The following is a 20716-nucleotide window of genomic DNA, read 5'->3' as shown; positions in this document are numbered from 1 at the left end:
CTGATTCTCTTGCAAGGTAAATCACACATACACAGGGCACGCCAGAATCCCAGGAAAGGTTTTAATTCTAGTCCTTGAAATCTGAGAGGCAGACACCAAGAACTGCCCTGAGAAAACCTGGGGGGCCTGGCATCTTGCCTCTAGCTCCAGCCAGGGTGGACAGCACCCCCTAGATACCACGTCTGACTCAGAGTTCCTGCACAGTGGGGCCTGGCTCCCTGGCCCTGAGGCCGGAGAGCCTGCATCCAAGGTCAGCAAGAGGATGTGGCTTTGACTTCGGCTGTCTTCTCTGTCAGGGGAGCCCCAAGAGGTGGATCTTCAGGAGCGGGAGGTGGCAGGCGGCTCAGGGATGGAGACAGCAGCCTTGCCTGGCCAGGTCGGCTCCACAGCCATAGCTGTGCAGGCCTCAAGGAGGGCAGAGGAGGAGTCCAGGCCAGTGCCAGCGGAGTGGGAGGGCCCAGCAGCACCACAGGAGCCTGGCTGGGCAGACCCTGAGGGGCCCGTGGGTCTGCCTGTCTGCAGCAGGAAGATGAGAATCTTGGGTGCGGTGCCAGCTGCTCTGAGGGTCCCCCTGGCTCTGAACAGCAGGGTCACGGTCCTGTGCGTATGTGGGAAGGAGAAAACTGTCACCAGTGAGGAAGCTGAAAGGAGGGGGGCAGCCACTTACTGAGCGGAGTGACTTTGGGCTGGCCCAGGACAGGCCTCCTGGGCCACTCCACGGCCCTCCCTGACCCCTCCTGAGTGGGAGCTCCATCAACCCAGGCTTCCCCAGCCCCATCCTGGTTCCTGCTCCTCAAACTCCCATAAGCCCCTCAAATCTAGACCATCCTAACTTTCTTGGGCCACTGATTCTGACACAGCCACAGCCTCTCTCTGGGCTCCTTCCTGGAGGCTGAGCTGAGGGAAGGTGATGGCAAGGTGGGCAGGAGAGGCCGTAAAACAGCCATAGTTCTTACCATCCGATTTTCTCTTCTGAGGGGACACAGCTGCCCTAGCCTGGGTGGATGAGAAGAAAAGCCCCCCTGAGAGCCCAACTACAGCTTAGCAATCCCTGCCCCACCTCCCACCTCTGTGGCGTGTGGGCTGCTGCCTTAGTGCTATGCCCCCAGGGCCGGGAACATAGGGCCCCCCAAGCCAGAGCTCCCATGCTCCTGACCGCTGGCCAGCTCAACGGCTCTCCCGCCTCCCCGCCCCCCTCCCACCCCATCAAAACCTGCCCTGGAACAGGAGGGGGCTGACACAGACTAGAAATCCCTTCTCCCAGGGCCGCCTTGAGCAAGAGGACTTGTGAGCCAACTGCGATCCAGGGACCCTAGGCTGAAGATGGGGGAGCCTTGGTGAGCAGAGAACTCCCAGGCCTGCAGATGGCAGAGCTGCTGCCAGGGTGGGGGGCCCTGAGGTGGGGCAGGGCACATGGGCAGCAGCGGCCCCACCTTTTTGATGGCCGTCCAGTCCTCCAGGATGTCGATCTCTTGAAGCATGTACACGATGTATGGGCCTGTGATGGGTGTCAAGGAAGCCCAGTGGAGGCGGCAGGTGACGAGGGCAGGGCCACCCACCTGACATTCAGGAGTGGGGGTACAGCAGACAGCATGAAGTGGGAGCTGAGGATCTGGGTCCGAGCTCAGGTTCCACCTCCTACTTCTTCACCCCCCAGTTCCAGGGTCCTCCTGGAACCAAGTCCATGGAGGACACCAAGTGTTGTTCCCCATCCCTTGCTCACCCTCACCTCGTCTTGAGGTCAGCTGGCAGAAGCCCATCCCATCTCACCCTGCAGCACTGGCCCTGACCTGGCCCCTTCCCTAATCTAAAGACAGACACAGGGCTTCTCCCTTCAGAGACAACTCCCCTTCCCCACAGTGCTCCCTACCTGATGTCTCCATGCCTTCACCTCCCATTCGCTCAAGTCACGGCCTTCCAGATTCCTCCCTCCCTGCCTGGGCCTGCTCTCCAGCACCATGTGGCCATAATGACTAAGGCTGGCTGCTGCAGGAATGCCCTCAGGGGCGCAGGAGGACTCAGCTCTGCCAGGACAGATGAAAGCACAGCAGGCCCTGGACTAAGCTTAAGCTAACCCTGCCTAAGGAGGGGCGGAGGCAGCTGGTGCCCTCTGGGATGTGGGCACCCCATGGTAGGGCACAGGAGCACACAGGAGAGTGAAGCCATAGGCACTGGAGTAAGACCGGGGAGGCCTCACAGAGGAGGTAACGTTTGAGATGAGCCCTGGACAGTCGGGACAGGCAGGACTTCCAAGAGGAGGGTGGGATATGAGCAAAGGCTCCTCAGGGAAAGCTGGGGACCCGCTCAGACAACCCCAGGAGATGGAAAGGCCTCAAAGGCCAAACCTCACTCAGGCTCGAGTGCAGTGGCACATCATGGCTCGCTGCAGCCTTGATCTCTCAGGCTCAAGCAATTCTCTTGCCTCAGCCTTCAGAGTAGCTGGGACTATAGATGCACACTGCCACACCTGGCTAATTTTTGCTATTTTTTCTAGAGACGGGTTTCACCATGTTGCCCAAGGTGGTCTCGAAATGAACTCCTGGGCTCAAGCAATCTACCTGCCTTAGCCTCCCAAAGTGCTGGGACTATAGATGTGAGCCACTGAGCCTAGCCCATTTCTGTTTTCCTAGGGTCCACATAGCCCAGAGAGACCCAAGACCCTGTAAGAAATTGCTGACAGCTGGATTTGCCTGGACATGGTCACATGACACCAAGCAACCACAAGTGCATCTAGTGCAACTGTCCTCCATGTCCCCTCCAAACCTCTCCCCCAGGTCTGGAGGTGACCCTAACATCCTGACACCTTTTAGGCCACCTTGGGTGAAAGGATACCAGAAACCAGAGGTGCCTTCTTCCTCTTGCTGGGCGGCAGGGAGTCCCAAGACCTGGAGCTGCCTCTGGCGTGCAGTTTGTCATCCCACCATTCTGCCCCCAGACCCAGAGTTAGAACTGGGGTGCTGGCCCACAGGACACTCTCTCTTCTGTAGCCTCTGCCCCAACCATGGGCCAGCCTGGCCTCATATCCCCTGCCCCATCACAACCCTGGGCTTGGGGTAGGAAGCCCCTTAGGGCTGTTCAGGTCCTGCCCGCACAGCTGCACAACCCCGGGAAGAGGCCACTGCACTTCTCTGAGCCTCATCTGTTTAGTGGACAGTGGGATGATGACAATTCCTGCCACCCCAGGACTCCACATGAACACAGGTACTATGAACGTGGAGGGGACTAGAGCTATTGCATGGGACTGCATGTCACACTGATACCTGTTTTGGAAAGAGCAGGGGCAGAAGAGGGCAGGGAGACCCACTCTGCCCGAGCCCCCACTGTGTGCCAGGCCCTTTCCGGCCTGGTTTCCTTCAGTCCTCACACTGACCCCAAGAGGCAGGTCCTCTGACTGTCCCCTTGACTTCAGGACATCTGAAGTCCAGAGAGGGGTGGGCGTTGACAGAGCCAAGCCCAGGGCCGGGGTGCCCAGGCTCTCGCGCTCACCGGAGCTGAGGTCCAGGCTCTGGCGGTCCTCCTCCAGCCTCTGGATCCGCTCCTGCAGCTCCCCCTGCAGCGTGTCATAGAGCAGCAGCTTCTCACTCTGGAAGAGGGGGCAATAGCTCAGCAGGGCGGATGGGGAGAGCTCACTTCAGGCCTTGCGCCCCGCCTTGTCCCCAGTGTGCCCAATCAGGCCCACCTCCAGGTGCTGTTTGGCTCCCTGCAGCTCACATTCGTACTTATTCCTGATCACATCCAGACAGAACCCCTTGTAGATCCCTGCAGAGAAAGGAAGGAGGGGCCCTGCTTGGCTGGGGAGCCTGGTGCCCACAGAGGAGGGCTGAAAGCAAAGGGTGAGGCCAGGGAGGAACGAGAGAGGAAGGGGACAGGGTGCCATGGGTTCTGGGAGGGGAAAAAGGCACAGAACCACCCACAGACCTGCCACCTGGATGCGAATCTTGAGGCTCTGCTGCAGCCCCCCAAGGGGCTCCGTGTATTCAGGGGCTCTCTCAGCCCCCACTTCCTCCAGCCGCAACCGCAGCTGACTCAGTCGTTCCCTGAACAACCTGGGTGGTAAAAAGGCAGCTGTGCACCCATTTGCTCACCTATCGCTCTTGGGCAAACACGTACCCAGCACCCATTCCACAGCAAGCCCTGTGTTAGGCATGCACCTCCTGGGCACCAACCACGCCTGCCCAGTACCAGGCCCACCACCTCCTCATCCCAGCTCCTCGCAGACCCAGCCCAAGGTGTCCCCATGCTCACTTCTCCTTTAGCTCCGAGAACTGCTTTTCTAGGTCCAGCATCTCACTGACACACTCGCTGCGGCGCCGCTCATAGTCCTCATCATCCATCTCTGAGACAAGAGGCCAGTAAGCGCTAGCTCTGGGGAGGGGTGGTGGGTACCCACATGTGTGCATGTGCGTCCTTCATGTGTGTGTGTGCATGCGTGCTTGTGTGAAGGGGCTGTGTGTGTGCGTGCGTGCTTGTCTGTAGAGGCTGTGTGTGTGTGCGTGCGTGCTCGTGTGTAGGGGCTGTGTGTGCCTGTGTGCTCGTGTGTAGGGGCTGTGTGTGTGTGCCTGTGTGCTTGTGTGTCGGGGCTGTGTGTGCGTGCATGCTTGTGTGTAGGGGCTGTGTGTGCCTGTGTGCTTGTGTGTAGGTGCTGTGTGTGTGTGCCTGTGTGCTTGTGTGTAGGGGCTGTGTGTGTGTGCATGTGTGCTCATGTGTAGGGGCTGTGTGCATGAGTGCTCGTGTGTAGGGGCTGTGTGTATGTGCATGTGTGCTCGTGTATAGAGGCTATGTGTGTGTGCGTGCTCGTGTGCAGGGACTGTGTCTGAGTATCCTTGTGTCTAGGGGCTGTATGTGCATGTATGTGCATGCTTGTGTGTGGGGGCTCTGTGTGTGTGTGTGTGTGTGTGTGTGTGTTTGTGTAGGGGCTCACCGGAGCTCTCCTCTTCTGACTCTGTCTGGCTGCCGCTCCGCTCCTCCTCACTCTCTTCCTCCTCCCCATTCATCTCAGTGGCAGAATCACCCTCTGCTTCCATCTCTTCTGTGTCCTTGCTTGGAGGCTGGACGGGCATCTGGATTCTGGGAGAAGGAATGGAGCTATCACTTATGGCTGCCCACAGCTCAGAGGGGGAAAGAGGCAGCAGGAAGCTGAACCCAACCTGATCCCAGATGGGGAAAGCCAGGCAAGTGACTGGCCTGGCCACACCTTGAGCACATACTGGGTGACAAGGGTGCAAACGGCCGTCTGCACCTCTCACAGAAGCCTGGGAGCTGTGGAAATGCTCCTGCTCTTGGATGTCACTGGTGATCCTAATCCTGGGAATACTGGCCAAGGCTGTGATCCACAGAAAGGAAAGGCCCAGGGGGCACTCTCCACTGCCCATGGACTGGACCTAAATTTCTTTTTGAGATGGAGTCTCGCTCTGTTGCCAGGCTGGAGTGCAGTGGCACGATCTCGGCTCATTGCAACCTCTGCCTCCCGGGTTCAAGCAATTCTCTTGCCTCAGCCTCCCGAGTAGCTGGGACTACAGGCGCCCACCACCACACCCGAACTGGACTTAAATTCCTAACTGGGGCTTTCAAGGTCTTTCCCAGACTGGACTTGACCTACCGGTCCAGCAACTTCATCCCACCATATAATGGCTAGTGCCTGCACTTCCACCTTCTGCCCTCTGCCTCAGCTGTTCCTTCTGCCTATAATGCCCTCGGCTTCTCTTCCAGATAACGCTACAATCTCCTTGTCTTTCATTGTGCTCTGGGTCAAATCCCATCTCCTTCTGCCTCCTCTTGGACCGCGGGTCGTCAGTGTTCCCCTCTCTTTTCTGTGTCTTCAGCTTCTCCCTCTTAGCAACCTCCTTCCCATGAAACTTTAGATGTGCCTGGGTATTTTCTAGCATTAACAAAACACAGAAGCACAAAACCTCACCCATTCCACCTGACTGCTCCGTTTGCCACTTCACAGTTACGCTTTTCAAGGTCTCATGAACACTGGCTGTTCCTACTTTGACCTCCCAGTCATTCAATGTCATCAATCTTAGCTGATCCCGTAGCATTAACCAGTGACTTCCTTGTGGCTAATGCCAATATTTTTCAGTGCTTATTTTAATTGTCTGCTCGGCAACATTGAACACTGGTAAGCATTCCTTCTTTTACTGACTCATCTACCATGTATTGAACATCTAACATATACTGGGTACTGTCAGACGCTATGGTATGCAGGGGCCCCAAGTGTGACTGTCTTTGACCTCACCGAGTTTACGAGGTCCTGGGAGAGAGGGGCAAAGGAGCACACTATAACCATGATATGAGGAGAGTTCAGACCAGGGGCATGAGGGAGGAGTATATAACCAGGACCTAGAGCCCGATGCAGCAGGGAGGCTTCCAAAGATGGACCAGCTGGGTGAGCTGCACTTATTGAGGGAATATTCCAGGTAGAGTTAGTAGCAAAGACCCAGAAATAAGAGAAGGAAAGCAGCTGGGGGCACATGGGTCTAAGTCTCAGTGAGAAATCTGAGCTGCAGAGATTTGGTCGTCAGCATACAGCAAGTTCTTCATGCCACAGGAGACGGTGCGACTAGCAAGGGAGAATGTGTGCAGTCAGAAGACGCCCATAATGGAACTCCCAGGGTTACCAAAGGGGCAGATGAGGAGACCCCTACAAAGGAGGAGGCAAAACCTGAAGTCGTGGAGAAAGAGAATTTCAGAAGAAAGCTAAGTACTGCCAAGTAGTAATTGTACTGATAGTGCCAAGTACTGCCAAGAGATCACCTAAGAGGATGAAAACAGATAATCTCTCAGCCCCCTGCAGGCTTCTATTTTATTGTGTTCTTTCAACTTCTCTGGACACTGCTTGTAGTCCTTTAGAACACTGCAGACGCCACTCCCTCCAGGAAGCTTTGTTTGTATCTATTTGCCTATTCTCATGTCTGTTCCCCCAATCAGTCTATGAGCCTCACTAGGGCAGGGGCTGCACACGTACCTTATTTACCTAGCACAGTACTGGTTCACTTGATGACTGCAGGATTTGCAAATACAAATTTAACAACAACAAAAAAATTTTGTGAGGCAGACATTAGCTTTTACTTTTCAGTAGTCCCAGGTCCCTGTGATGGTAGCAAACTTTCCTTGACACCAGTTCAAGTTGTGTATAATAAGCCTGGCCTAGGTGAGCGTTTAGTCATATTCCTCAACAATTTCACTAATGATCTGCACCTGACTTGAAAAGCTCGGTTCTCTAAACCAGCTTCATCTTTCCCGTTATCAAGCCTCAGTTCCCAACACTTACAATGCCTCTTCACTGTTAGTATATTCACTTTGTAAGACGCAGCTTAAGTCTATCTCTTCCAGAAACCTTTCTCTCCTCCAGCTGGTTCTGATTATAAGTGAGTTAAGTCACAATCTTCCCATCTTACCCCGGGTGCAAAAAGCGGATAACCATTCCTGCTCTGAGTGTTGAGGAGCTCGCAGGTGGTAAGGGATGGAAAAGCACATTGTAAAGCGCTGTACACAGGCAATTTAGCTTTTCAGAATGGCAGCTCCTCCGGGGCACGCCCCTAGGGAAGGCAGACCCTCCCCATTCTCGCAGAGGTCAACCCAGCTTCTCCGCGGTGCCCAGGGGGCCTCCCGCTCGCTTCTAGATGCGCGGGAGCGGGCCGGAACATCGCTGGCTAGCCCGCAGCCCAGCACGCATCAGGCCAGTTAAATCTCTGCTTCGGCCTGGGAGGAGGAGATTGTGCCGGCCCTGCTCGACTAACCGGAGAGGCCGAACCAAAAGCCATGCATGGCAATACGCACCGCGGGGACTGGGGCGTCTGGCCTCACGACCGAGATTCCCTGAGAGGTGCCCGTGGTTGCCGGTACCAGCAGCAGCACCGGTCTCCCGTAGGCGCTGCGCGGCTCCCTTTTCTCCGGGAGGCAGAGCCTATCGGTGCTTCCGTGTGCGTCATCAGGAGGCGACCGTCGGGGGTGCTCACAATTGGACAGTTTGGTCCCGAGGCATGCTGGGATACCGCGGGCAGGTCTCCATAGTAACTGGCCGACATTCGCGCAGGCCTTCGGCCTGCAGGAAAGGCCCTGCTGTTTCAGTGCTTTGCAGACGGCGCCCTTCGTCCGCGGCCACCTCCCCATGGCGTGCAAGGGGAGAAAGCGGCCCCGATCCCCCCAGCCCCAGCTCAGGAGAGTAACGGAGCCAGCTGTGGGTGTGAACACGCATTTATTTACACATTGTCATCGGTAGGCACATACCCAGCCCAGCCTGTTGAAAGGACAGATCTCAGGCTGTCACCCATGGAGCCTGCTGAGTCTTCCCTCCTCTAGAGCCCTTGAGGGCGAAGGCCTGAGAGAACCAAGAATTTTAGGCTTCTGTTCAAGAGCTAAGAACTAAAGTTTATGCCTTCGTCTGATTTCTTTCCAAAAAGTCCATTTCATTAAGTACTCAGACTTCTTAGCTCCACCCCATTCATACTTTTTGCTCTCCTACTACCCACCCAAGATTGTTAATAACAATAATAATAACAATAATAATACTGCGATAATATTAATACTTCACATTTGTACGAAGCTTACAGAATGTTTTCACATATAACATCTCATCTGAGCCTCCCGACAGTTCCGTGAGGTAGGTATTCTCACCTCCCTTTTTACAGACAGGGTAACCGAGGCTCAGAGAGGTAACGGGATTTACTCAAGGCCACACAGCTAGTTAGTGGTAAAGCTAGGACTCGATCCCAGCACCCCATATTCAAGTCCAGTGTTTCAACACCACAGCTACCTCTGTAAAGTGGAGCGACATTTTTTACCCCAGTCAGGCCTAAACGGTGGCCTGAGGAGCCCAGAGGCTGACTTCTCAGACTAGGGTAGGGAAGGGCTCAGCAGCGTCGGGGAGAGTTGGGGTACTTGGCCTTCAACTCCTGTTTGAACTGGCGATAAAGGATCTTATTGTGCTGATTTTCAGCCTCCTTTTGGGGATGGAACTTCAACGCTTCTTTGAAGCCCTTATGAACCAAGAAACCTTCGTTCAGGACCTCAAAATCAAACCCCGCCACATGCAGCTCGCAGGCCTGTAGGAGGAAAGACAGGTCAGCAAAGTTTGATGACATTGACAGGGCTGAGACTGACTTCTCTAAAGCCACAGTCCAGCGTCCTCACCCCTCTGGAAGTATCCTGGATCTTTCCACACCATCCACCCACCTCCCAAACGGTGATCCCTCCTGCTTCATTGCCTCCTCTCCATCCAGGGCCACTCCTCATTAACTCCCTGATCCCACCACCCCTCCTGCCCCATTACCCCTACCCTCTCCCTTATGAGCACCTGGCTGATTCTGTTGAAGCCGTACTGCCGAAAGCGCTCGTCGAAGGTGGGCACCTTGCCTCCTGCCACGTAGAATGGCTCCCAGGGGTCCTGCCAAGGTACCACGTAGGCAGGCCGTAGCAAGCTCTCTTCCGGCAGGTTGACCCAGCGGGAATAGTTGGTGGGTGCCTGGCAGGGTGTGCACAACCCATAATAGAAGGGTCGCACCTCGCCAACCTGGTAGAGCTGCACCAGCTCGTTTTTGTTCATGGGCATACGGCGGGCTCGTCGGATCTCGAAGGCAGGCACCACGAGCGCGGTGCTGCCCCACTGGTTGCTCTGATCCAGCATTTCCCGTAGGCCTCTCCACAGCCCCTCGCTGGGCACCATGTCCACATCGATCACCAGGGCATAGTTGGCCCCCTCACGAGCCAGATTCCTCAGCAGGTTATTGGGGTAGGAGACATTGGTGCCCAACGCATAATTAATCCCGGGCTGGGCCACCCTGGCTAGCTTGTCAAAGACCTCCTGGCAGGACCGCAGCAGGGCAAACTCCCCCGGCTCCCGGGGATCGGGCACGGCTGCCTCGTAACGAGAGGGGCACACGAGGTGCATGGCGACCCTGGCGCGCATGTCGGGGCAGTGGCTGCTCAGCGCGTAGGCCAGCACCGTGGCCAGCTGCGCCTCCTCCTTGGTGGCCGCAAACACCGACACGGACAGCGGACCCTCCCAGCGCTCCAGCAGACCCGACAGGTGCAGCAGGTTGTCCACGCTGGCGTGCGTGGCCAGGATCACATCGTTGGGTTCCATGGTGGTCTTCAGCAGGCCCCTGTAGACGCGGTAATCGCCGCTGGCGTCCAGGACGCCTCCGGAGGCCAGCGCGGTGCGGAGCTGCGTCTTGACCTGGTCCACGGACCGTGGGGACGGGGGAAAGAACTCAAAATATTGGTCTTGCTCCTCCTGTCCGTGCAGTCCGGACAGCAGCGACAGGTAGAGCAGCTGCAGCATCGCCACCAGCATGAGTGCGGCCAGCAGCAGCTGGTAGAAGGCGCACCGGATGGCGTAGGACATCTGCATGGCTGTCGGGACTCGGGGCGCGCAGCAAGGACCACCCGGCCACAGACTACACTAGCGGCCGCAAGCCCGGATTTACCGCAGCCTGCCGAGCGCAGCCGAGGCGAGCCGAGGCCAGCCGAGCCCCGCGCGCCGCGCCGCCCCGCCCGCCGCCCGCCGCCGGCCGCCCGCCGCTGCCGCCCCCAGCCCCCGGCGCGTCGGCTAGTCCCCTGCGAGGGAGGAGGAGCCACAGCCCCGCCGCCCGGCCGCGCGCCGTGCAGACGCCCCGCCCGCCCGGGCCCCGCCGGCTTCCCGGGACGCACTCCCCTCCCTCCCCGCCGGCGCGCGCACCCTGGACCCAGCGCGCCTTGAACTAGCAGCGCGCTGGGCTGGACTCGGAGGGAAACCGTGGCAGAGCTCGGCCGCAGCGTGGTGGATGGCGTGGGCTCAGCTGAAAGGAAATCAAAACGCTCCCATCCTTCCGCGGCTTCTTGTTTCCCTGTGTCCGAAGAGGTCTGCGCTCCGATATAGCTGGTAGTACCTGGAAGGTGCGGAGGAAATGAGAGATAAGTGAATGTGGAAAGAGTGCTGTTGCACAGGACGAGGTGGCCGAGTGGTTAAGGCGATGGACTGCTAATCCATTGTGCTTTGCACGCGTGGGTTCGAATCCCATCCTCGTCGGCCCTCTTTTGTAGAGCGGCGTGAGAAAAGCATCTAAATTTTCACATCCTGCCTGTTTGGAGCAGCAACCTGGAGAAAACTCAACTGGAGGTGCGAGGGGTAAGGAATCTTAATTTTCACATCCTGCCTGTTTGGAGCAGCAAGCTGAGGAAAACTGAACTGGGGGCGAGAGTGGAATTCGATCCCAGGTCTCTCTGGTCTTTATCCACCACGCATCTCCTGCCTGCTCCTACTCCAGGTATCTGTAGCTCTGGGCAGAGGCCAAAGGTGTTTTCTTTACTTCTAGAAAGAGGAGGGCCCAGGGTTTGGTGGCACGGAAAAGACTAGAACCGGGATTCTGGCCAGTGTGAAGTTGGGGGCCAGTGTATGATCTGCAGGAATTAGGGAAGCCCGATTGGAGGCATCGCCCTCCCTGTCCGAAGTAGTGGTACTTGTCCTACTCCCCAGCACTTCTCCCAGGGCGGAGACCTTGTGTCCATATGCCCCGCTCCCCAACACAACACACACAGTCTCTTTTTTTTATATGCCCCGCTCCCCAACACAACACACACAGTCTCTCTTTTTTTTATACGCCCCGCTCCCCAACACAACACACACAGTCTCTCTCTTTTTTTTTTTTTTTGAGACGGATTCTTGCTCTGTCGCCTAGGCTGGAGTGCAGTGGTGCAATCTCGGCTCACTGCAACCTCTGCCTCCTAGGTTCAAGCGATTCTCCTGCTTCAGCCTTCTGAGTAGCCGGGATTACAGATGTGTGCCACCATGCCTGGCTAATTTTTTATATTATTTTTTAGTAGAGACGGGGTTTCACCATGTTAGCCTGGCTGGTCTCGAACTCCTAACTTCAGGTGATCCACCCGCCTTGGCCTCCCAAAGTGCTGGGATTACAGGTGTGAGCCACTGCGCCCAGCCTTCTTCTTCTTCTTCTTCTTCTTCTTATTATTATTATTATTATTATTATTATTATTATTTTGAGATGGAGTTTCTCTCTTGTTGCCCAGGCTGGCGTGCAATGGCCCAATCTCAGCTCACCGCAACCTCTGCCTCCTGGGTTCAAGCAATTCTCCTGCCTGAGCCTCTAGAGTAACTGGGATAACAGGCATGCACCACTACACCCAGCTAATTTTGTATTTTTGGTAGACACGGGGTTTCTCCATGTTGGTCAGGCTGACCTCGAATTCCTGACCTCAGGTTATCCGTTCGCCTCCCAAAGTGCTGGGATTACAAGCGTGAACCATCACGCCCATCCCCGCCCTATTATTATTTTTTAAGACAGAGTCTGGCTCTGTCACCCAGTCTAGAGTGCAGTGGCGCGATCTCAGCTCACTGCAATGTCTGCCTCCTAGGTTCAAGTGATTCTCCTGCCTCAGCCTCCTGAGTAGCTGAGATTACAGGTAAGCACCACCATGCCCGGCTAATTTTTTGGTATTTTTAGTAGAGATGGGGTTTCACCATGTTGGCCAGGCTGGTCTCAAACTCCTGGCCTCAAGTGATCTGCCCCCCTTGGCTTCCCAAAGTGCTGGGATTACAGGCGTGAGCCACTGCACCCTGCCCCAAACTGATATTTTAAAACATTAAGGAGGCTGGGCACAGTGGCTCACACCTGTAATCCCAGCGTTTTGGGAGGCCAAGGCGGGTGGATCATCCGAGGTCAGGAGTTTGAGACCAGCCTGGCCAACATGGTGAAACCCCATCTCTACTAAAAATACTAAAATTAACTGGGCATGGGTGCCTGTAATCACAGCTATTCTGGAGGCTGAGGTAGGAGAATCGCTTGAAACTGAGGAAGAGGTTGCAGTGAGCCAAGATAGCACCATTACACTCCAGCCTGGGTGACACAAAAGAGACTCTATCTCAAAAAAAAAAAAAAAAAAAAAAAAAAATTCGGTTTGGGCTGGGCTCGGTGGCTCACGCCTGTAATCCCAACACTTTGGGAGGCCAAGGCAGGGGGATCACTTGAGGCCAAGAGTTCAAGACCAACCTGGTAAACATAGTGAGACCCACATCTCTATAAGAAAAGAAAAATGTTTGAATCATGTAGTCATTAACTTTGGTGAATCGGATTTCACGTACAACCCATCTTTCTGCCTTTTATTTTATTTTTTTGAGATGGTGTCTCACTCTCTAGCCCAGGTTGGAGTGTAGTGGTGCAATCATGGCTCACCACAGCCTCAGCCTTACCGGGCTGGGACCTTTCCAAGTAGCTGGGACTACAGGTGTATGCCACCATGTGTGACTCATTATTTTATTTTATTCTATTTTTGAGACAGAGTCTCACTCCAGTGCCCAGACTGGAGTGCAGTGGCACATCATGGCTACTGCAGCCTCAACCTCCCGGGCTCAGGTGATTCTCCCACCTCAGCCTCCCAGGTTGTTGGGCCTACAGGTGTGTGCCACCACACCTGGCTACATTTTTGTATTTGTCTGTAGAGATGAGGTTTTGCTGTGTTGCCCAGGTTGGTCTCAAACTCCTGGGCTCAAGAGATCCACCCATCTTGGCCTCCCAAAGTGCTGGGATTATAGGCATGAGCCACTGAGCCAGGCCTATCTTTTATTTTTAAGTTCAGAAGATCTGGCAGTGGCTGGCCTGCATCCCCACAGGGTGACAATGGGCCACAGCACCAGAGTGGCCCCCACTTGGCAAACAGTCTTCTCTTTGCCAAACTCCCAGCCCTGCCCTTCCTTGTCTGCCTCTGCCTGTGGCCCTTTGAGCATTTGAGTTTCATCTGCAGTGCTCACACGATACCCATTTATTACCTCAAAGAAGACTTGCCTGCTCATCTGCCCCCAGTCCCCCACTACAGTGTTAGCCGCACAGCAGGCGTCATCAATACATGTTTGTTGAATGAATAGATAAGTTGCTTATGAAGTGTCCCCAGAGACCCTAGTCTAAGGGGACACTGTAAAATGGTGACTGGGGCTTGGTGAGGTGTCGAGATCAGGGAAAGCCACATGGAAGGCCCAGAAGGTGGCAGAAAGCTGCTACTGTGGGTAGAGGCGCCTGGCTGGGGAGAGGGACTGTTTGTGACAGAGAGGGGAGTGGGAGTTTCAAAGACCAGTGTAGCCAGGTGTGGTGGCTCTTACCAGAGTGAGACCTTATCTCAAACAAACAAACAAAAAATGGCGTTAATAACCAATAACGAGGGATCTGCTGATGCCCTTACTACAGGCCAGATGGCAGGGCATACCTGGCCTCTCCCCAGGGAGACTTGTGTTAAGCGTTCTCCAGAGAAACAACCCTGTGTGTGTGTGTGTGTGTGTGTGTGTGTGTGACAGAAAGAGAGAGAGCAGGAGAAAGTAAGTGATTGATTTTGAGGAATTGGCTCATGTGATTATGGGGACTGGCAAGTCCAAATTCCACAGGGCAGGCTGGAAACCTAGGGAGAATTGGATGTTGCAGCTCAAGTTAAAAGGCAGTCAAGCCAGGAGCGGTGGCTCACGCCTGTAATCCCAGTACTTTGGGAGGCCAGGGCGGGCGGATTGCTTGAGGTCAGGAGTTTGAGATCAACCTAGGCAACATGGTGAAACCCTGTCTCTACAAAAATACAAAAAAAAAAATTAGCTGGGAATGGTGGTGCGTGCCCAGCTACTCAGGAAGCTGAGGTGGGAGGATAATTTGAGCCCAGGAAGTCGAGGCTGCAGTGAGCCGTGATTGCACCACTGTACTCCAACCTGGGTGACAAAGTGAGACTCTGTCTCACTATAAAAGGCAGTCTAGAGGCAGAATTCCCTCTATCCGTTTCCTTTAAGGCCTTCAACTGATTAGATGAGACTCACCCACATTATGGAAAGTTGTGCTATTGTAATATAATAAATGGCCATGGCTGGGCATGGTGGCTCATGCCTGTAATCCCAGCACTTTGGGCGATTGAGGTGGGAGAATTGCTTGAGCCCAGGAGTTTGAGACCAACCTGGGTAACATGGTGAGACCCCATTTCTACAAAAATTTTTAAAAATTAGCCAAGTAGGCCGGGCGCGGTGGCTCAAGCCTGTAATCCCAGCACTTTGGGAGGCCGAGACAGGCGGATCACGAGGTCGGGAAATCAAGACCATCCTAGCTAACACGGTGAAACCCTGTCTCTACTAAAAAATACATAAAACTAGCCGGGCGAGGTGGCGGGCGCCTGTAGTCCCAGCTACTCGGGAGGCTGAGGCAGGAGAATGGCGTGAACCCGGGAGGCGGAGCTTGCAGTGAGCCGAGATCCGGCCACTGCCCTCCAGCCTGGGCGACAGAGCAAGACTCCGTCTCAAAAAAAAAAAAAAAAAAAAAAAAAAAAAAAAAAAAATTAGCCAAGTATGTTGGTGTTCTCCAGTAGACCCAGCTACTCAGGAAGGTGAAGTGGGAGGATCACTTGAACCCAGGAATTCAAGGTTGCAGTGAGCTGTGATCGTGCCACTTCACGCCAGCCTGGACAACAAGACAAGACCCTATCTCAAAAACAAACCAACAAAAAAAGAAATATGTGTTTGGTCTCTCTCTCCAGTTCCTAACACAGAGTTCCTAAATCCCTTGAAATTTCCTGGGCGATAGGAGCATCTTTTGTTCTAGTGATGCAAGTCTTCCTGAACTCTTAAATAGCCTCGGGATGGGGTCTGGTTGCCAGACGAACCAACCATGTGATTAAAGAGTTGGAACTTTCAGTCCCACCCTCTGACCTCTGGGGAGGAGGAGACAGGCTGAAAATTGAGTATATCACCAGTGGCCAATTATGTTATCAATTATGCTGACCCTTTAATAAAGGCTCAGTGAAACTCCAGAAGGACAGGGTTTGGAGAGCTTCCAGGTAGCGGAACACCTGCAGGTTCCCGGAGGGTCGTGTGTCCAGAGGCGGTACAGAAGCTCTGCAGCCTGCCCCTCACACCTTGCCCTGTGCATCTCTTCCACCTGGTTGTTCATCTGTACCCCCTTTGTAATATTCTTTTTTTTTTTTTTTTTTTTTTTTTTGAGATGGAGTTTTACTCTTGTTGCCCATGCTGGAGTACAATGGTGCTATCTCTGCTCATGGCAACCTCCACCTCCCAATTCTACTGCCTCAGTCTCCCAAGTAGCTGGGATTACAGGTGTGTGCCACCACACCCAGCTAATTTTTGTATTTTTAGTAGAGATGGGGTTTTGCTGTGTTGGCCAGACTGGTCTCAAACTCCTGACCTCAGGTGATCCACCCACCTCAGCCTCACAAAGTGCTAGGATTACAGGCATGAGCCACTGTGCCTGACCTGAATTTTGGGTGTTAATTTTTTTTTTTTTCTTTTTTTGGAGGCAGAATCTCACTCTGTCACCCAGGCTAGAGTGCAGTGGCTTGATCTCATTTCATTGCAACCTCACCTCTTAGGTTTAAGTGATTCTCCTGCCTCAGCCTCTTGAGTAGCTGGTACTACAGGTGTGTGCCACTACACCCAGTTAATTTTTATATTTTTAGTCGAGACAGGGTTTCACCATGTTGGCCAAGCTGGTCTTGAACACCTGACCTCAAGTGATCCACCCGCCTCAGCCTCCCAAAGTGCTGGGATTACAGGCACGAGCCACTGAGCCAGGCTATTGTGTGTTAATCTTGAATTCTGCAACTTTGCTGGCTTTATTAGTTCTAAAAGTTTGTGTATGTGTGTATGTGTCTGTGTGTGTGTGTGTATGTGTCTCCGTGTGTATGCATGTATTCTTTAGGATTTTCTATATATGTATATATTACGTCATCTGTGACTATGAATAGTTTTACAAAAATATATTTACAAAATAGTTTTCTTTTTCAATTTGCTTAACTTTTGTATCTTTTTCTTGCCATTTTTTTCCCACCTCAATGTGGAAGCTCATCTCTTGCCAAATTGCTCTAGCTAGAACTTCTAGTACAATGTTGAGTAGATGAAATGGTGAAACCATGGATCCTTGTCTTGTTCCTGATCTTTGGGGGAAGGCTTTAGGTCTTTCGCCATTAAGTATAATGTTATTTGTGGATTTTTCATAAATGCCCTTTATCAAGTTGAGGAAGTTTCCATCTATTCCTTGTTTATTCAGCATTTTTATCTTGAACGAGTGTTGGACTTTGTCACATGCTTTTTATCTTGAAAGCGTGTTGGATTTTGTCACATGCTTTTTGTTCATAAGTTGAGGTGATCATCCTGTGTTTCCCCTTCATTCTGTTAATGTGGTGTATTACATTGATTGATTTTCTTTTTCTTTTTTTGAGACAGTCTTGCTCTGTTGCCCAGGCTGGAGTGCAGTGGAGCAAGCTTGGCTCACGGCAAACTCTGCTTCCTGGGTTCAAGTAATTCTTGTGCCTCAGCCTCCGGAGTAGCTGGGATTACAGGCGTGCGTCACCACGCCTGGCTAATTTTTGTATTTTTAATAGAGATGCCGTTTCACCGTGTTCGCCAGGCTGGTCTCGAAATCCTGACCTCAAGTGATCCGCCCACGTCGGTCTCCCAAAGTGCTGGTATTACAGGCATGAGCCACCACACCCAGCCTTTCTTTCCTTTTTTTTTTTTTTTTTGAAATGGAGTCTCACTCTGTCACTGAGGTTGGAGTGAATGGCGCGATCTCGGCTCATAGCAACTTCTGCTTCCCAGGTTCAAGCGATTCTCCTGCCTCAGCTTCCCGACTAGCTGAAATTACAGGTGTCCACCACCACAACCAGCTAATTTTTTTTTTTGTATTTTCAGTAGAGACAGATTTCACCATGTTGACTAGGCTGGTCTCGAACTCCTGACCTCAAGTGATCCACCTGCTTCAGCCTCCCAAAGTGCTGGGATTACAGGGTGAGCCACAGTGCCACACTGATTGATTTTCATATGTTAAACAATCTTGCATTTCTGGAATAATTCCTACTTGGTCATGGTGTGTAATTCTGATAATATGTTGCTGGGTTAGGTTTGCTAGTGCTTTGTGGAGGATTCTTGCATCTATATTCATATAAGATATGGTCTGTAGTTTTCTTGGAATGGTCTGTATGTTACTTTGGCCTCAGGTCACATAGAATGAGTTGTAAAGTGTTTTTCTTCTATTTTATGGAAGAGTTTGAGGATTGTTGTAAATTTCTTTTTTCTTTTTATTTCGCACACTACCCTGATGTAGGAATTGTTGTTAATTCTTTTTGTTTTGTTTGCGACAGAGTCTTGCTCTGTCACCCAGGCTGGAGTGCAGTGGCATGATCTCAGCTCACTGCAACCTCTGCCTCCTGGGTTCCAACGATTCTCCTGTCTCAGCCTCCAGAGTAGCTGGGATTACAGGTGTACACCACCACGCCCCGCTAATTTTTGTATTTTTACTAGAGACTGGGTTTCACTATGTTGGCCAGGCTGGTCTCAAACTCCTGATCTCAGGTGATCTGCCCTTGTCAGCCTCCCAAAGTGCTGGGATTACAGGCGTGAGCCACCACGCCTGGCTGGATTGATGTTAATTCTTTAAGTGATTGGTAGAATTCACTTGTGAAGCCATCTGGTCCTGGGATTTTCTTTGTTGGGAGGTTTTTGATTACCGATTAAATCTGGTTACTTGTTATAGGTCTGTTCAGATTTCCTGTTTCTTCTTGCATCAATTTTGGTAGTTTGTGTGTTTCCAGGAATTTGTCCATTTCATCTGACTTGTTAGCATACAGTTATTCATAGCATTCTCTTATAGTCCTTTTTACTTCTGAGTAAAGGTATACCTCACTTCTTTTTTTTTTTTTTTTTTTTGAGACTGAGTCTCGCTCTGTCGCCCAGGCTGGAGTGCAGTGGTGCGACCTCAGCTCACTGCAAGCTCTGCCTCCCGAGTTCATGCCATTCTCCTGCCTCAGCCTCCTGTGTAGCTGGGACTACAGGCACCCGCCACCACACCCGGCTATTTTTTTTGTATTTTTAGTAGTTTTCACTGTGTTAGCCAGTATGATCTCGATCTCCTGACCTCGTGATACGCCCGTCTCCGCCTCCCAAAGTGTTGGGATTACAGGCGTGAGCCACCACGCCCGGCCAGGCATACCTCACTTTATTGCACTTTGAGTTATTGTATGTCACAGATAATTGCATATTTTTTTTACAGATTGAAAGTTTGTGGCAACCCTGTGTTGAGCAAGTCTGTTGGTGCCATTTTTCCAACACCATGTGCTCACTTCCTGTCTTGGTGCCACATTTTGGTAGTTCATCCAATAGTTCAAGCTCTTTCATTATTATTATATCTGTTATGGTGTCCTGTGATCAGTGATCTTCGATGTTACTATTAAAATTGTTTTGGGGCACCGCACCCATATAAGACAGTGAACTTAGTAAGTGGGCTGGGTTCAGTGGCTCAGGTCTGTAATCCCAGGACTTTAGGAGGTGGAGGTGGGTGGATCACAAGGTCAGGAGTTCGAGACCAGTCTGGCCAACATAGTGAAACCCTGTCTCTACTAAAAATACAAAAAATTAGCCAGGTATGGTGGTGTATGCCTGTAAATCCCAGGTACTCGGGAGGCTGAGGCAGAAGAATCTTGTGAACCGGGAAGTGGAGGTTGTAGTGAGCAGAGATCACACTACTGTATTCCAGCCTGGGCGACAGCGTGAGACTCCGTCCCAAAAAAAACAAAAGATCAGGCCGGGCGCGGTGGCTCATGCCTGTAATCCCAGCACTTTGGAGGCCGAGGCGGGCGGATCAACAAGGTCAGGACAGAGAGACCATCCTGGCTAACACAGTGAAACCCCAACTCTACTAAAAAATACAAAAAATTAGCTGGGGGTGGTGGCGGGGGCCTGTAGTCCCAGCTACTCGGGAGGCTGAGGCAGGAGAATGGCGTGAACCCGGGAGGCGGAGCTTGCCATTAGCCAAGATCACACCACTGCACTCCAGCCTGGGTGACAGAGCGAGACACCGTCTCAAAAAAAAAAAAAAATTAAGTGCTGGGATTACAGGCATGAGCCACCGCGCCCGGCCCCAGTCGAATCACATTTTTTAAAAATCCATTCTTGGGCCACGCACGGTGATTTATACCTATAATCTCAACACTTTGGAAGGATGAGGAAGGAGGACTGCTTGAGCTCTAGGAGTTTGAGACCAGCCTGGGCAACATAGTGAGATCCTGCCTCTAAAAAACAAATTTTTTTTAAATCCATTCTGATAATCTTGCCTTTTAATTGGAGAGCTGAGTCAATTCCATTTAAAGTAATTACTGAGGCCAGGCACAGTGGCTCACACCTGTAATCCCAGCACTTTGGGAAGCCAAGACGGGCAGATCACTTGAGGCCAGGAGTTCAAGACCAGCCTGACCAGCATGGTGAAACCCCGTCTCTAATAAAAATACAAAAATTAGCTGGGTGTGGTGGTGCACACTTGTCCCAGCTACTCGGGAAGCTGGAGCAGGGGAATTTGCTTGAACCCAGAAAGCAGAGGTTGCAGTGGGCCAAGATCACACCACTGTACTCCAGCCTGAGCAACAGAGTGAGACTCTGTTTATAAAAAGTAAAAATAAAAAAAAGTAATTACTGATAAGGAAAGACTTACTTGTGCCATTTTGCTATTTGTTTTCTACGTCTCGTATCTTTTCGTTCCTCATTTCCTCCATTAATGCCTTCCTTTTTTTAAAAGATAGGATCGTGTTATGTTGCCCAGACTGAAGTGCAGTAGTGCAGTCACCACTCGCTGCAGGCTTGAACTCCTGGCCTCAAATGATTCTCCTGACTCAGCCTTCCAAGCACCTAAGACTACAGGCATGTACCATCATGTGCCCTGCTATTTTATTTTTATTTTTGTAGAGACGGAGTCTT

At 52.4% G+C, this 20716-nt stretch overlaps 2 protein-coding genes and 1 non-coding gene across 5 annotated transcripts; 1 reads left to right on the top strand and 2 right to left on the bottom strand.

Moving 5' to 3' along the window:
* Nucleotides 1-47: 47 nt before the first annotated feature.
* On the bottom strand, nt 48-7929 carry BRMS1 (BRMS1 transcriptional repressor and anoikis regulator). Of its 3 annotated transcripts, XM_007976216.3 has the most exons (10): nt 7783-7929; nt 4922-5067; nt 4246-4336; nt 3919-4046; nt 3680-3759; nt 3487-3583; nt 2833-2925; nt 1434-1498; nt 957-996; nt 48-598 (listed from the first exon to the last, which is right to left on the bottom strand). In XM_007976216.3, exons 2-10 carry the CDS (start codon nt 5058-5060, stop codon nt 591-593), a joined length of 741 nt encoding a protein of 246 aa, XP_007974407.1. In that variant the 5' UTR covers nt 5061-5067; nt 7783-7929; the 3' UTR covers nt 48-590. The 3 variants fall into 3 exon arrangements, with proteins under 3 accessions (XP_007974407.1, XP_072870588.1, XP_007974491.1); XM_073014487.1 differs by lacking the exon at nt 2833-2925 and having other exon boundaries at nt 7783-7897; XM_007976300.3 differs by lacking the exon at nt 2833-2925 and having other exon boundaries at nt 531-598; nt 1434-1559; nt 7783-7892.
* Nucleotides 7930-8181: 252 nt separating this feature from the next.
* On the bottom strand, nt 8182-10459 carry B4GAT1 (beta-1,4-glucuronyltransferase 1). Its single transcript, XM_007975766.3, has 2 exons — nt 9299-10459; nt 8182-9047 (listed from the first exon to the last, which is right to left on the bottom strand). The coding sequence occupies exons 1-2, from the start codon at nt 10352-10354 to the stop codon at nt 8856-8858; spliced, it is 1248 nt and encodes a 415-aa protein (XP_007973957.1). The 5' UTR covers nt 10355-10459; the 3' UTR covers nt 8182-8855.
* Nucleotides 10460-10929: 470 nt separating this feature from the next.
* On the top strand, nt 10930-11011 carry TRNAS-GCU (transfer RNA serine (anticodon GCU)). The gene has a single exon. It is a non-coding gene; the product is annotated as a tRNA-Ser (tRNA).
* The last annotated feature ends 9705 nt before the right edge of the window (nt 11012-20716 follow it).

This window comes from Chlorocebus sabaeus, chromosome 1, assembly GCF_047675955.1.
Source record: "Chlorocebus sabaeus isolate Y175 chromosome 1, mChlSab1.0.hap1, whole genome shotgun sequence".
Lineage (NCBI taxonomy): Eukaryota > Metazoa > Chordata > Mammalia > Primates > Cercopithecidae > Chlorocebus > Chlorocebus sabaeus.
Note: the sequence above shows the minus strand (reverse complement) of the source record. Positions and strands in the feature narration are given on the sequence as shown.